At 46.9% G+C, this 13,104-nt stretch overlaps 1 protein-coding gene across 1 annotated transcript in view; it reads left to right on the forward strand.

The window, feature by feature from the left end:
- ARL14EPL (ADP ribosylation factor like GTPase 14 effector protein like) overlaps positions 1 to 8,030 on the forward strand; it is a 116,639-nt gene extending 108,609 nt beyond the window's left edge. Inside the window, exon 4 of the mRNA XM_063964164.1 lies at positions 5,635 to 8,030. Within this exon, the coding sequence (XP_063820234.1) occupies positions 5,635 to 5,860 (226 nt within the window). The 3' untranslated portion in view covers positions 5,861 to 8,030. The remainder of the gene's footprint in view (positions 1 to 5,634) is intronic.
- Positions 8,031 to 13,104: the final 5,074 nt, after the last annotated feature.

Consider the following 13,104-nt stretch of genomic DNA (forward strand, 5'->3'; position numbering starts at 1 on the left):
AGCAGCTAGACAGACACTGCTAGACAGGAGCTCAGGAACTGGCAGGAACAAGCTCACAACTCAAGCACTCTGGAAGACTGGAAACCTAGAAATATCACCAGCGTCTGTGAATTGCACTCAGCCAGCATATAACAGAGAGGCCTAATTAATTATGTCATGCAGCTGCCCTGTTGCATGACTCCAAACTGACAAGATGCAATTAGCAGCCAGGTGAGGCTGAACACATGGGAACAAGCTGCAATTACACAGACTCACCACCGGCAGCAAACAAGAGTATTCTTAAACAGAGCAACGGGAAATCCTGGCCTGCAAGACAACTTATAAACATAAAATAGGAATGAACCACTACCTGTGGTTCATAACAGTATCCTCTCCTTAAGGGTGAGATCCGAGCACCCCATGACACCCACGGGGAACATAAACAGAAGTATAACATAAAATACATAACCAAAATGCAAAATGGAAATGAGCCACAGCCGTGGCTCATTACACTGTCCCTGGGGCTGTTTTCCTGAAGGAGCCTGCTGTCTGTAAAATTGAGACAACGCTCATATATGGCAGCAGGCGCAGAACAGCGCCCCACAGTTGTTTGCGGGTGGATCTCCAGGGCTGTGGTAAAGTGGTCTGATAATGTTATTGATGTTTTACGTTAGACTCTATCCCGGGATGAGGTAGTTACCCTGCTGCAACATTTACAGGATGCTGCAAATTTTATGAGCGAGGCTATAAAGGAGTTGTGTAAGATTAATGGCCACAATACTGCTATGGCGGTCTCAGCGCACAGAACTCTGTGGTTACGTCAATGGGCGGTGGACATTGATTCCAAAAAGGGTGTAGAAAATCTTCCCTTTACAGGTGATGCCTTGTTTGGAGACAAATTGAATAAGTGGATCTCCCAAGCAACGGTGGGTAAGTCTATCTATCTGCCGTCGACTGCGCCACCTGCTAGACGTTCTTACACCGGACCCTCCTTGCAGTCCTTTTGTGTGGCAAGGTTCAGAGGCAGGGGCCGAGGGATCTCCACCACTTCCAGAGGACCTCGTCGTAAGTCCCGTAAACCTGCACCTTCTGTTTCCCTGGACCAGACCACCGGATCCCCTGCCGCCAAACCCTCCACGTGACGGTTGGCCGCAGCGGCAAGGCGACTTTCAGGTAGGTGCTCGCCTTCAACACTTCGCCCATGTGTGGGGGCGAAGTCCTGCCGGGATCCTTGGGTGAGAGACCTCATTTCCCATGGATACCGGCTGGAATTCCAAACACTACCTCCTCAAAGGTTTTTCAGTTCGGGCTTACCAGCTTTACCCGCAGCAAAAGTTACCTTGCAAGAGGCTATTCAAAAACTGTTGCAGACAGGGGTGGTAGTTCCTGTGCCTCCCACGTTAAGCAACAGGGGTTTTTACTCCAGTCTTTCTGTCGTTCGCAAACCAGACGGTTCGGTGCGCCCCATCTTGAATCTGAAGTCTCTCAAATTCAAGATGGAGTTCTTGAGGGCGGTGGTGTCCGCTCAGGAGGAGGGGGAGTTCCTGGTGTCTCTGGATGTCAAGGATGCTTACCTTCACATTCCCATGTGGCCCCCTCATCAGGCTTACCTCAGGTTCGCCATATAGGATGACCATTTCCAGTTTTAGGCCTTACCCTTCGGATTATCCACAGCTCCGAGGGTCTTCACCAAGGTCATGGCGGAGATGATGCTGCAACGTGTGTAAACATAGTCCCTTAATTAGACGATCTCCTAATAAAGGCTGTGTCCATGGAACGTCTGCTACACAGCATCAATCTGACTACCCGCCTACTCACGGATCATGGGTGGATCCTGAATTTCCAGAAATCTCACCTGGAACTGACCCAGCGTCTTCAGTTCTTGAGAATGATACTGGACACGGTATCTCAGAAGGTGCTTCTCCCGATGGACAAGGCCTCGGTTATGCAGGCTATGGTCCGCTCAGTACACAGTTCTCGCTGGGTGTCTATTCATCTTTGCATCAGATTACTGGGCAAGATGGTGGCTGCTTACGAGGCAATCCAATATGGCAGGTTTCATGCCCAGCCATTTCAACTGGATCTGCTGGACAAGTGGTCGGGTTCTCACCTGCATATGCCTCAGGAAGTGACCCTATCTCCGAAAGACCAGATTTCTCTATTATGGTGGCTTCAGATTCCTCACCTGGTAGAGGGCAGATGTTTCAATATCCACTCGGGGATTCTACTGACAACGGATGCCAGCCTACGGAGTTGGGGAGCGGTGACAAAGGGGACCCAGTTCCATGGGTTGTGGGCAGTTCAGGAATCAACTTTACCGATAAACATCCTAGAACCCAGGGCAGTTTACAATGCTCTTCTACAAGCCTCCCATCTCCTGAATGGTCAGGCGATCCAGGTTCAATCGGACAACGCCACGGCGGTGGTGTACATAAACCGACAAGGGGAAACAAGAAGCAGAGTGGCGATGCGAGAGGTGTCAAAAATCCTCCTCTGGGTGGAGGCCAACGCAAGGGCCATCTCAGCCATATTCATTCCAGAAGTGGACAACTGGGAAGCAGACTTCCTCAGCAGGCACGACCTCCATGCACGGAAATGGGGCCTATATCCCCAGGTGTTTCAACAGTTAATCCACCAGTGGGGCTGTCCGCAGATAGATCTGATGGCTTCTCATCTAAACAAGAAGCTATGCCGTTACTGTTCCAGAATGAGGGATCCGCAAGCTGTAGCAGTAGACACCGTGGACGTACCAGTTTGTGTATCTGTTCCCTCCTCTACCGCTGATCCCAAGGGAGCTAAAAAGGTTAAGAAGGGAAAGTGTTCTGGCAATTCTAATTGCCCCGGATTGGCCTCGACGGGCATGGTACTCGGACCTCCTGGCCATGGCTCTGGAGGATCCCTGGCCTCTGCCACTCCAAGACGATCTTCTTCAGCAAGGTCCGTTCATCTATCCAGACTTACAGCAGCTACGTTTGACAGCTTGGAAGTTGAGAGGGAGATTTTAGCAAGGAAATGTCTTTCTTCTCGGGTTATTTCCACCATGGTCCAGGCCAGGAAGATGGTTACGTCTAAACAGTATCATCGTATCTGGAAAAGTATGTTTTCTGGTGTGAAAGTAGAAAGGTTTCTCCCGTGGAATTTAGAATTGGTCGTTTTCTACTTTTCCTGCAAGCGGGAGTGGATATGGGCCTTCGTTTGGGCTCCATCAAAGTCCAGATTTCGGTGATCTCTCTTTTCTTTCAGAAACAACTTGCCATGTTGCTGGAAGTACAAACTTTCCTAAAAGGAGTTCTTCTTATGCAACCGCCCTTCGTACCTCCCACGGTTCCGTGGGATCTCAATGTGTTTCTGTCTTTCTTCAATCGGATTGGTTTGAACCCTTACATAGGATGGAGTTAAAATTTCTTACCTGTAAGACGGTAATGTTGTTGGCATTGGCGTCAGCCAGGCGTGTCTCTGAATGAAAAATCAAATAAGGACTCTTACAGGATAAGGCCTCTTCATGAAGACATGCGGAACTTAGGACCCGTCCTCAGTTTGCCGAATGTGGTGTCAGACTTTCATGTGAATCAGCCTATTGTGGTTTCGGTGTTGTCTGACGCTTCCATTGGTCCTGAGTCCTTGGATGCAGTCAGGGCTCTGAAGATTTATGTCAAAAGGGCGGCCTGTCATTGGAAATCTGACTCGCTGTTTGTCCTTTATGATGCCTCCAAGATTGGTCGGCCAGCTTCTAAGCAGTCTATTGCTCGTTGGCTCTGGTTGACCATTCAACAGGCCTATACTTTGGCGGCTCTGCCCTTGCAGAGCCGCCAAAGTATATTCAGGCCCACTTGACGAGGTCGGTGGGGTCTTCCTGGGCAGCTGCCCGGGGGGTTTCGGCACTACAATTGTGCCGAGCTGCAACTTGGTCTGGTTCGAACACGTTTGTCAAATTCTGTGGGTTCAATACCTTGGCCAAGGATGACCTTCAGTTTAGTCAGTCGGTTTTACAGGGGTCTCAGCACTCTCCCATCCGTTTGGGAGCTTTGGGACTTCCCCATGGTACTAAAGTACAAGACACCAGTATCCACTAGGACGTAAGAGAAAATAGGAATTTAATACCTGCCGGTAATTCCTTTTCTCCTTGTCCGTAGTGGATACTGGGCGCCCGCCTCAGTGCTTTGTTCCTGCTTACCTGTGTAAGTATTTGGTTGGACCGGTGTTGCGTCCCTTATGTTGTTGGGATAGCCTTGCTATCCCGTTCAGGTTGGTGTTGCTACCCTCTGTCCGGGTTAGCGACCCCCTTTCATTCATGGTTGTTTGTTGGCTTGTTTCCTCACCACTGTTGTTTTTTTCTTCTCTCATGTTATGTCCGTCTCCTCAGGCACAGTTTTCCTAGATTGAGTCTGGTAGGCGGGGCATAGAGGGGAAGAGCCAGCACACACATACACACACTAAAAGTTTTTAAAGTGTTAGGCTCCAGTGGACCTGATCTATACCCATGGTACTAAAGTACAAGACCCCAGTATCCACTATGGGCTAGGAGAAAAGGAATTACCGGTAGGTATTAAATTCCTATTTTTTTTTTTTTAATCATAAGTAAATTAAATTGGATTTCTATGACCCACTTTCACACACCCTGGATCAGCAGTGGCTGGGAGTACACAGCTGCTGACTTAAATAGAGGCTGAACAACACAATAAGGAATTTGAAACTATTCAATTACTGAAGTCACGCTGATAAAATAATGAAACAGTGAAAGGAGTGGAAAAGTGAGCCAGTGGAGAAGTTGCCCATGGCAACAAATCAGCATTAAAGTAATATTTATAATTTGTATACTATACAATTGTACGGAGCTTCTCCACTGGCTCACTTCTCCACACTTTTCACTGCTTCATGAATAGACCCCTCAGTATTAAAAGCATAGTATATATATTTTTGAAGTACAAATCCTGTAAACAAATTAAACGAAATAGCATCAAACAATTGAGCAATATTACATTCTAAAAATATATTCTCATCTTTTTAAATGAAAAAAAATTATTTTGTTTAAAATTGAACAAAACCACAGAAGAGTCAGTCATCTCTATAGGTCTGATTCAGAGGACGCATAGCCGATGCTTGTTTGCAATGGTACTGGTAATGTGGATTAAGACACAGGATGACTGACAGGCTGTGAACGTTTGGGGGAGGTAACAGGGGAGTGGTTCTAGCCATGGTGTCTTACTTGCGACAGGTCCAATGGTGCAACTGATGTGCGCCCAGTGTCTTTGTACGCAAGCAGCAGATCTGAGAAGCCAGCGGTGTGTGTCTGTGTACAATAGATGGCGGCTGCGACATTTGCTTATTCTCTCAGATCCGCTGCGTAAGAAGACGACATTGTTAGTGGTCACCTCTAAATCAGGCCCTGTATCTGCACTTCTGTATTCCAGAACTATGACCCATATACACGTCTCTCATCTTTTCTGCACAAGGCTTTTGTTATTAGGAATGTTTAGTGCAAGTGCATGGTCCATCTTTGATATTTCCTGAAAGTCATACGGTAGGAGAAATAACTATAAAAATGCTTTCTTTCTGCAATAATATATATTTTCTGTTATATTAATGAGCATATGGTTAGTGGAATGATCTGCAATATATTATGTTGTGTATTTCAAACTGTAATGTGTTTCGTAGGGTTTCTCTAAAGAAATATGACAAGCATGGTAAGCTCCTGTGTAACAACCAGGATTTGTGTGACTGCCTGGAGGAGAGCTGCCACGGGTGTTTCTATCCCTGTCCTAAGTGCAGCTCCAAGAAGTGTGGCCCTGAGTGTCGCTGCAACCGGAAGTGGGTCTACGACAGGATACAGACAGAGGCCGGCGACATCATAAGCAAGCTGCCATTTTATGTTCCCGATTAATGCAGTTGCCTGAGTTTCTTAGTAAAAGTCTTTGTGAATTTCAATTGTGTATTATGCAGAAGTGGAATCAGAGAAGTAGGCTCAGATGCTATTTCTAGGTGATTGGCATGAGTTAGATCTCATGGATGATAGGGCCAGGAATTACCTTGATCTGAACAGGACATATTTGAGAGTGTTGCCATTGTAAATTGGGGTAGCATCAGGATTAATAATATGCACCATGGGAGGATTGGACCATGAGTGGTTTTGTTCTGATACCCTAACTGCTTACTCTGTCCACCCATAATGGGAGGAAGCAGGTTTAGGAATTTCCTCCCTAGAAAGTTTTGTCTATGATGCAATAGAATAGTAGTCTGATCATGTCCCTTCGTCATGTCATGTATAGGTATATACATAGATATAGATGGCTTGACATGTTGACTGCATAGATTTGCCTCAGAGAGTCCTTGGAAATGTAATTCTAGCACAGCCAGTTACAGTATGTGAAGTAAAGTCAGAAAGACTGGAGGAGCTGGATAGGCATTGCTCTAGTGATACTATCAGAAGATGGCAGCAATTTCTGAGTTCCTACACTACAGATACAGTGGTGTTACGAATCTGCATACCTCACAACATTCTGTCATGCAGAACCAAGACAATATAAGCCTTTCTCCGATCAGCCCAGATCTACCTCAGAACACTCACTTTGTGTAAATGCCCACCTCCTTTATGTAGGCCCCACCCCTTTTGAGATTCAGGATGAACCTTCATAAATAAGGAGAGTTTTGAGGAATGATTTTATATGTGTTTCAATCTAAACTCATATAAACATATAAAAATAAGTTTGGCTTGAACAATATAACAGCTTACATCCGTATCCATCATAAAATGCTGATTTTTTTGCACTTCTAAAAACATCTGCACTGTACATGCATTATGCATTTTAAATGCAGTAAAAATGCCCAGCAAACACCAACGTTTGTGACCTAACGTAAACTGCACATTACTAGTTAGTTCCAGGTTTCATGTTTCCTAAGATTGGTTTTATCAATGTGTTACCAAAGAACACAAAGGACCTGATTCTGAGGTACATTAGAAGTAAAGCAAAAGAAGAGCAAGTCATTCTGGGCTTACACTATATAATTATCGACGGATCGGATAATTGTACTGTGGATTGATGTAAGCGACCACTAATTATCGGTCTGTCAGACATGCTGAAATCGTCCAGCTTGTCCGAAAGATTTGATAATTGGTCGCCCTTTAGAGAGGAGGAACTGGGAAATGTTTCCTCCCCTGTGAAGGAGTGCAGATATCTCACAGTGTATGTCCATGAAATCTGATGGTTACAGCTTGTCAGATGAAATGTCTGTCGGTCTGACAGACATTTTATCTGACAAGTGTATGCCCAACATTACTGTGCCCCTTGGCATAACCACGTTGCACAGCAGGTGGGGCAGATTTAAAATGTGCAGAGAAATTTAGATTTTGGAGAGAGATGTTCAGATTCAGATCTAAGTTGCAGTGTAAATGAAGCTCTCCAGCATTTGTGGGCTGCATTGCAACATGATTTGTCCAGGTAAACAATTACTTGTTCTTTTTTGCTTTACTCCCACCTCAGTCAGGACCAGAATGTAATAGTACAAGACTACTCCACTTGGGGCCCACTATCTATGGTCATTACTTTTATCTTTCCATTAGTTTCCTGGATAACTTAGAAGTCGCACATATAGGACTCTTAAAATACATGTATGTAAACCAGCACTTGAACAGCACTGTCAGTATACAAATAACGCTGCTTATTTATTACGGAGTATGTTTTAACTTTGCGTTTGAAATATTACTTAAACTAGTACTGTATGTCACTAAGGACAAATGTATTTGTAAGAACTATATTTGTTTTTATGTATTTTTTTGTCCTCTTCTTACTACTTTTATATTTTGTATTAACAAAGTTTAGGGGGTCATTTTAATAGAGAGCGAGAAGCCGGAAGTGTGGAACTCCGTTCGAGAATGCCTGTATTTTTAAAGCAGCAATATTTTACAAGGCAAAACCAGGAGTGCCGCACTTCCAGCTTTTGGCACCGTATTACATTTACCCCTAAGTTTCCAAATGTAGGGTTTTCGGGGTCTGCAGCATATTGCATCATTGAAGTGTGCATTTTGTAATAAAACTATTTGTTAATATTTCTAATCTGTTATTCTGCGTGTATTTATTTTAAAGTAACACTGCTGACTTTTTTTTTTTTTTTAATACTATGCAAAACTAAAAAATCCAAGATAATGTTATAGATTACTGTCACACCTGTAATATCCTAGCAACATTGGGACATCGAGGCTCCCTTAGAGCTGTAAATGTCACACTCGCATACTGTACGTCCCACATGCAGGGCCGGATTAACCACAAGGCGGTAGACGTGCTCGCTTAGGGCCCTCTCCCGATTATGGATCAATGTCTAGGTCAACACCAAATGGTTGACATGCACACGGTAGACATGGAAATAGTCGACACATGAAAAGGTAAACATAAGTTTTTTATGTTTTTTAGTGTCAAAATGTCAGCATGTGGACCAGCAATTGGTGCACTTTGTCTCTTTGCATGGCTCGTGGCTTCAGGTAAGGTTTCTCACTCCAGTTGCAGTCCACGTGGATAGTAAAGTATGAAAAAGTCCTGAAAATGAAATGTTTTTTTTTTAGTTAAACATTATTTCAACCTTTTCATGTGTCGACATTTTGACCATGTTGACCTTTTGACCAAGTTGACATATGCATGTCAACCATTTGGAGGCGACATATTGCTTGTCAACCTTTTCACTGTCGACCTATCATCCGAATGCCCCCTCTCCCCACCCTCCTCAACTGAAGACATACAGTTGGCCACGCAGTAAGTGTGATTCCACCTGTCCAGAGCTGTGCTTCTCTTCCTTCCCTCTGTTCTTCCTGTCTCAGCACCTCTACAGTACACCTGTCTGTCTCCCCCAGTCATATGTGTGGATGTCTCATGCTCCCCCTCAGCCACCAGTGTGTACAGTATGTCTCCTCTATGCCCCAGTGACCAGTGTGTGTGTGTGTGTGTGTGTGTGTATATATATGTATATATATATATATATATATATATGTATGTATATATATATATATATATATATATATATTTATTTCTCTGACGTCCTAGTGGATGCTGGGGACTCCGTAAGGACCATGGGGAATAGACGGCTCCGCAGGAGACTGGGCACATCTAAAGAAAGATTTAGGACTATCTGGTGTGCACTGGCTCCTCCCCCTATGACCCTCCTCCAAGCCTCAGTTAGATTTCTGTGCCCGGCTGAGCTGGATGCACACTAGGGGCTCTCCTGAGCTCCTAGGAAGAAAGTGTTTGTTAGGTTTTTTATTTTCAGTGAGACCTGCTGGCAACAGGCTCACTGCATCGAGGGACTAAGGGGAGAAGAAGCGAACCTACCTAAGTGGTGGTAGCTTGGGCTTCTTAGGCTACTGGACACCATTAGCTCCAGAGGGATCGAACACAGGACCCGACCTCGTCGTCCGTTCCCGGAGCCGCGCCGCCGTCCCCCTTACAGAGCCAGAAGCAAGAAGGTGGTCCGGAAAATCGGCGGCTGAAGACTTCTGTCTTCTCCAAGGTAGCGCACAGCACTGCAGCTGTGCGCCATTGCTCCTCATGCACACCTCACACTCCGGTCACTGATGGGTGCAGGGCGCTGGGGGGGGGGCGCCCTGAGCAGCAATACTGACACCTTGGCTGGCAAACTGGCACCATATATAGCCCCAGAGGCTATATAGGTGCTTTTAACCCCTGCCAGAATCCATAAAAATGCGGGTGAAAGTCCGCGAAAAAGGGGCGGAGCTATCTCCTTCAGCACACTGGCGCCATTTTTCCCTCACAGCTCCGTTGGAGGGAAGCTCCCTGGCTCTCCCCTGCAGTCAATACACTACAGAAAGGGTTAAAAAGAGAGGGGGGCACAATTTAGTCGCAGTATACAATATATGTAGGCAGCTATAAGGGAAAACACTCTTTATATGTGATATCCCTGTGATATATAGCGCCCTGGTGTGTGCTGGCATACTCTCCCTCTGTCTCCCCAAAGGGCTTTGTGGGGTCCTGTCCTCTGTCAGAGCATTCCCTGTGTGTATGCTGTGTGTCGGTACGGCTGTGTCGACATGTATGAGGAGGATAATGATGTGGAGGCGGAGCGAATGCCTGTAAATGTGATGTCACCCCCTGCGGGATCGACACCGGTGTGGTTGGACTTATGGAAGGATTACGTGAAAGTGTCAACTCCTTACACAAAAGGTCGACGACACAGAACAGCCGGCTACTCAGCTTGTGCCTGTTCCAGCGTCTCAAATGTCATGGGGGCTCTAAAAACGCCCGCTACCTCAGATGGCAGAAACAGATATCGACACGGATACCGACTCCAGTGTCGACGACGATGAGACTAGTGTACCCTCCAAATAGGTCCACCCGTTACATGATTGAGGCAATGAAAAATGTATTACACATTTATGATAATACCCCAGGTACCACATAAAAGGGTATTATGTTTGGTGACGGAAAACTACCAGTAGTTTTTCCTGCATCTGAGAAATTAAATGAGGTGTGTGAGGAAGCGTGGTCTTCCCCCGGTAAGAAATTGATAATTTCTAAACGGTTATTGGCAGCGTACCCTTTCCCGCCAGAGGATAGGTCACGTTGGGAAACACCCCATAGGGTAGATACAGCGCTTACACGCTTATCAGAAAAGGTGGCACTACCGTCTCCGGATACGGCCGCCCTGAAGGAACCTGCTGATAAAAAGCAGGGGGTTACCCTGAAAGATATAGTCACACACTCGGGCATTATATTGCGACCAGCCATTGCTTCGGCATGGATGTGCAGTGCTTCCGCTGCGTGGTCAGATTCCCTGTCGGAAAATAACTATGGATAGGAACAATATTTTGCTGACAATAGAGCATATAAAAGACGTGGTCTTATACATGCGTGATGCACAGAGGGATATTTGCCGGCTGGCATCAAAAATAAGCGCTAGGTCCATTGCCGCCAGACGGGGGTTATGGACTCGGCAATGGTCAGGCGATGCCGACTCGAATCGGCACATGGAAGTTTTGCCCTATAAGGGGGTAAAACTGTTTGGGGATGGTCTTTCAGACCTCGTTTCCACAGCTACTGCTGGGAAATCGACTTTTTTGCCACAGGCTACCCCACAACAAAGGAAAGCACCGTATCATCAAGTACAGTCCTTTCGGCCCCAGAAAAGCAAGAGGGCTAGAGGCTCATCCTTTCTGCCGAGAGGCAAAGGTAGAGGAAAAAGCTGCAGCGCACAGCTAGTTCCCAAGAGCAGAAGTCCTCCCTGCGTCCGGTAAGTCCACAGCATGACGCTGGGGCTGCTCAGGCGGACCCGGGTACGGTGGGGGCCCGTCTCAGAAATTTCAGCGCCCAGTGGGCTCTCTCACATGGATCCCTGGGTCCTTCAAGTAGTATCTCAGGGGTACAGGCTGGAGTTCGAGACGTTCTTCCCCCCGCCGTTTCCTAAAATCTGCCTTACCGGCACCCCCCTCTGCCAGGGAGGCGGTGTTGGTGGCTATTCAACACTATAATCACAACAAGTGATTGTCAAGGTGCCCCTCCTTCAGCAAGGAAGGGGTTACTATTCCACAATGGTTGTGGTACCGAAACAGAACGGTTCGGTGAGACCCATCTTAAAATTAAAATACTTGAACTTTTATATCAGAAGATTCAAGTTCGAGATGGAATCGCTCAGGGCGGTTATTACGAGCCTGGACGAGGGGGATTACAGGGTCTCCCTGGACATCAAGGATGCGTACCTGCATGTCCCCATTTACCCTCCTCACCAGGAGTACCTCAGATGTGTGGTACAGGACTGTCGCTATCAGTTCCAGACGCTGCCGTTGGAGTTGTCCACGGCACCGAAGGTCTTTACCAAGGTAACGGCCGAAATGATGATACTCCTTCGCAAGAAGGAAGTTTTTATTATCCCGTACTTGGACGATCTCCTGATAAAGGCGAGGTCCAAAGAACAGTTGGTAGTAGGGGTAGCACTCTCTCGGGAAGTGCTACAACAGCACGACTGGATTCTCAATATTCCAAAGTCACAGCTGGTCCCGACGACACGTCTTCTGTTCCTGGGAATGATTCTGGACACAGACCAGAAAAGAGTGTTTCTTACAGTGGAAGCACACGAGTCCTGGAAAAAATGGTAGCTTCGTACGAAGCATAATTCCATTCGGAAGGTTCCACGCAAGGACGTTCCAGTGGGACCTGTGGGACAAATGGTCCGGGTCCCATCTACAGATACAACAGCGGATAACCCTGTCGGCAAGAAACAGGGTGTCGCTGCTGTGGTGGCTGCAGAGGGCTCATCTACTAGAGGGCCGCAGATTCGGAATACAGGACTGGGTCCTGGTGACCACGGAGGCCAGCCTTCGGGGCTGGGGTGCAGTCACACAGGGAAGAAATTTCCAAGGAGATTTCGCTTCACATTATTCTGGAGCTAAGGGCCATTTACAATGCCCTAAGCCAAGCAAGGCCCCTGCTTCAGAACCAGCCGGTACTGATCCATTCAGACAACATCACGGCGGTCGCCCATGTAAACAGACAGGGCGGCACAAGAAGCAGGATGGCGATGGCAGAAGCCACAAGGATTCTCCGATGGGCGACCTACACCCGGGAGAATGGGGACTTCTTCCAGAAGTTTTCCAAATGCGGGTAAACCGTTGGGAATGACCACGGGTGGACATGATGGCGTCCCGCCTCAACAAAAAGTTGAAAAGATATTGTGCCAGGTCAAGGGACCCTCAGGCGATCGCTGTGGACGCTCTAGTGACACCGTGGGTGTACCAGTCGGTTTATGTGTTTCCTCCTCTACCTCTCATACCCAGGGTGCTGAGAATAATAAGAATGCGAGGAGTGAAAACCATACTCATGGTTCCGGATTGGCCAAGAAGAGCTTGGTACCCGGAACTTCAAGAAATGCTGGCAGAGGACCCTTGGCCTCTGCCGCTCAGACAAGACCTGCTGCAGCAGGGACCCTGTCTGTTCCAAGACTTACCGCGGCTGCGTTTGACGGCATGGCGGTTGAACACCGGATCCTAAAGGAAAAGGGTATTCCGGAGGAAGTCATCCCTACCCTGATCAAAGCCAGGAAGGATGTCACCGCAAGACATTATTACCACATTTGGCGGAAATATGTTGCTTGGTGTGAGGCCATGAAGGCCCCGAAGGAGGAATTTCAACT

The sequence above is a fragment of the Pseudophryne corroboree genome, chromosome 1, assembly GCF_028390025.1.
Source record: "Pseudophryne corroboree isolate aPseCor3 chromosome 1, aPseCor3.hap2, whole genome shotgun sequence".
NCBI classification, from domain to species: domain Eukaryota; kingdom Metazoa; phylum Chordata; class Amphibia; order Anura; family Myobatrachidae; genus Pseudophryne; species Pseudophryne corroboree.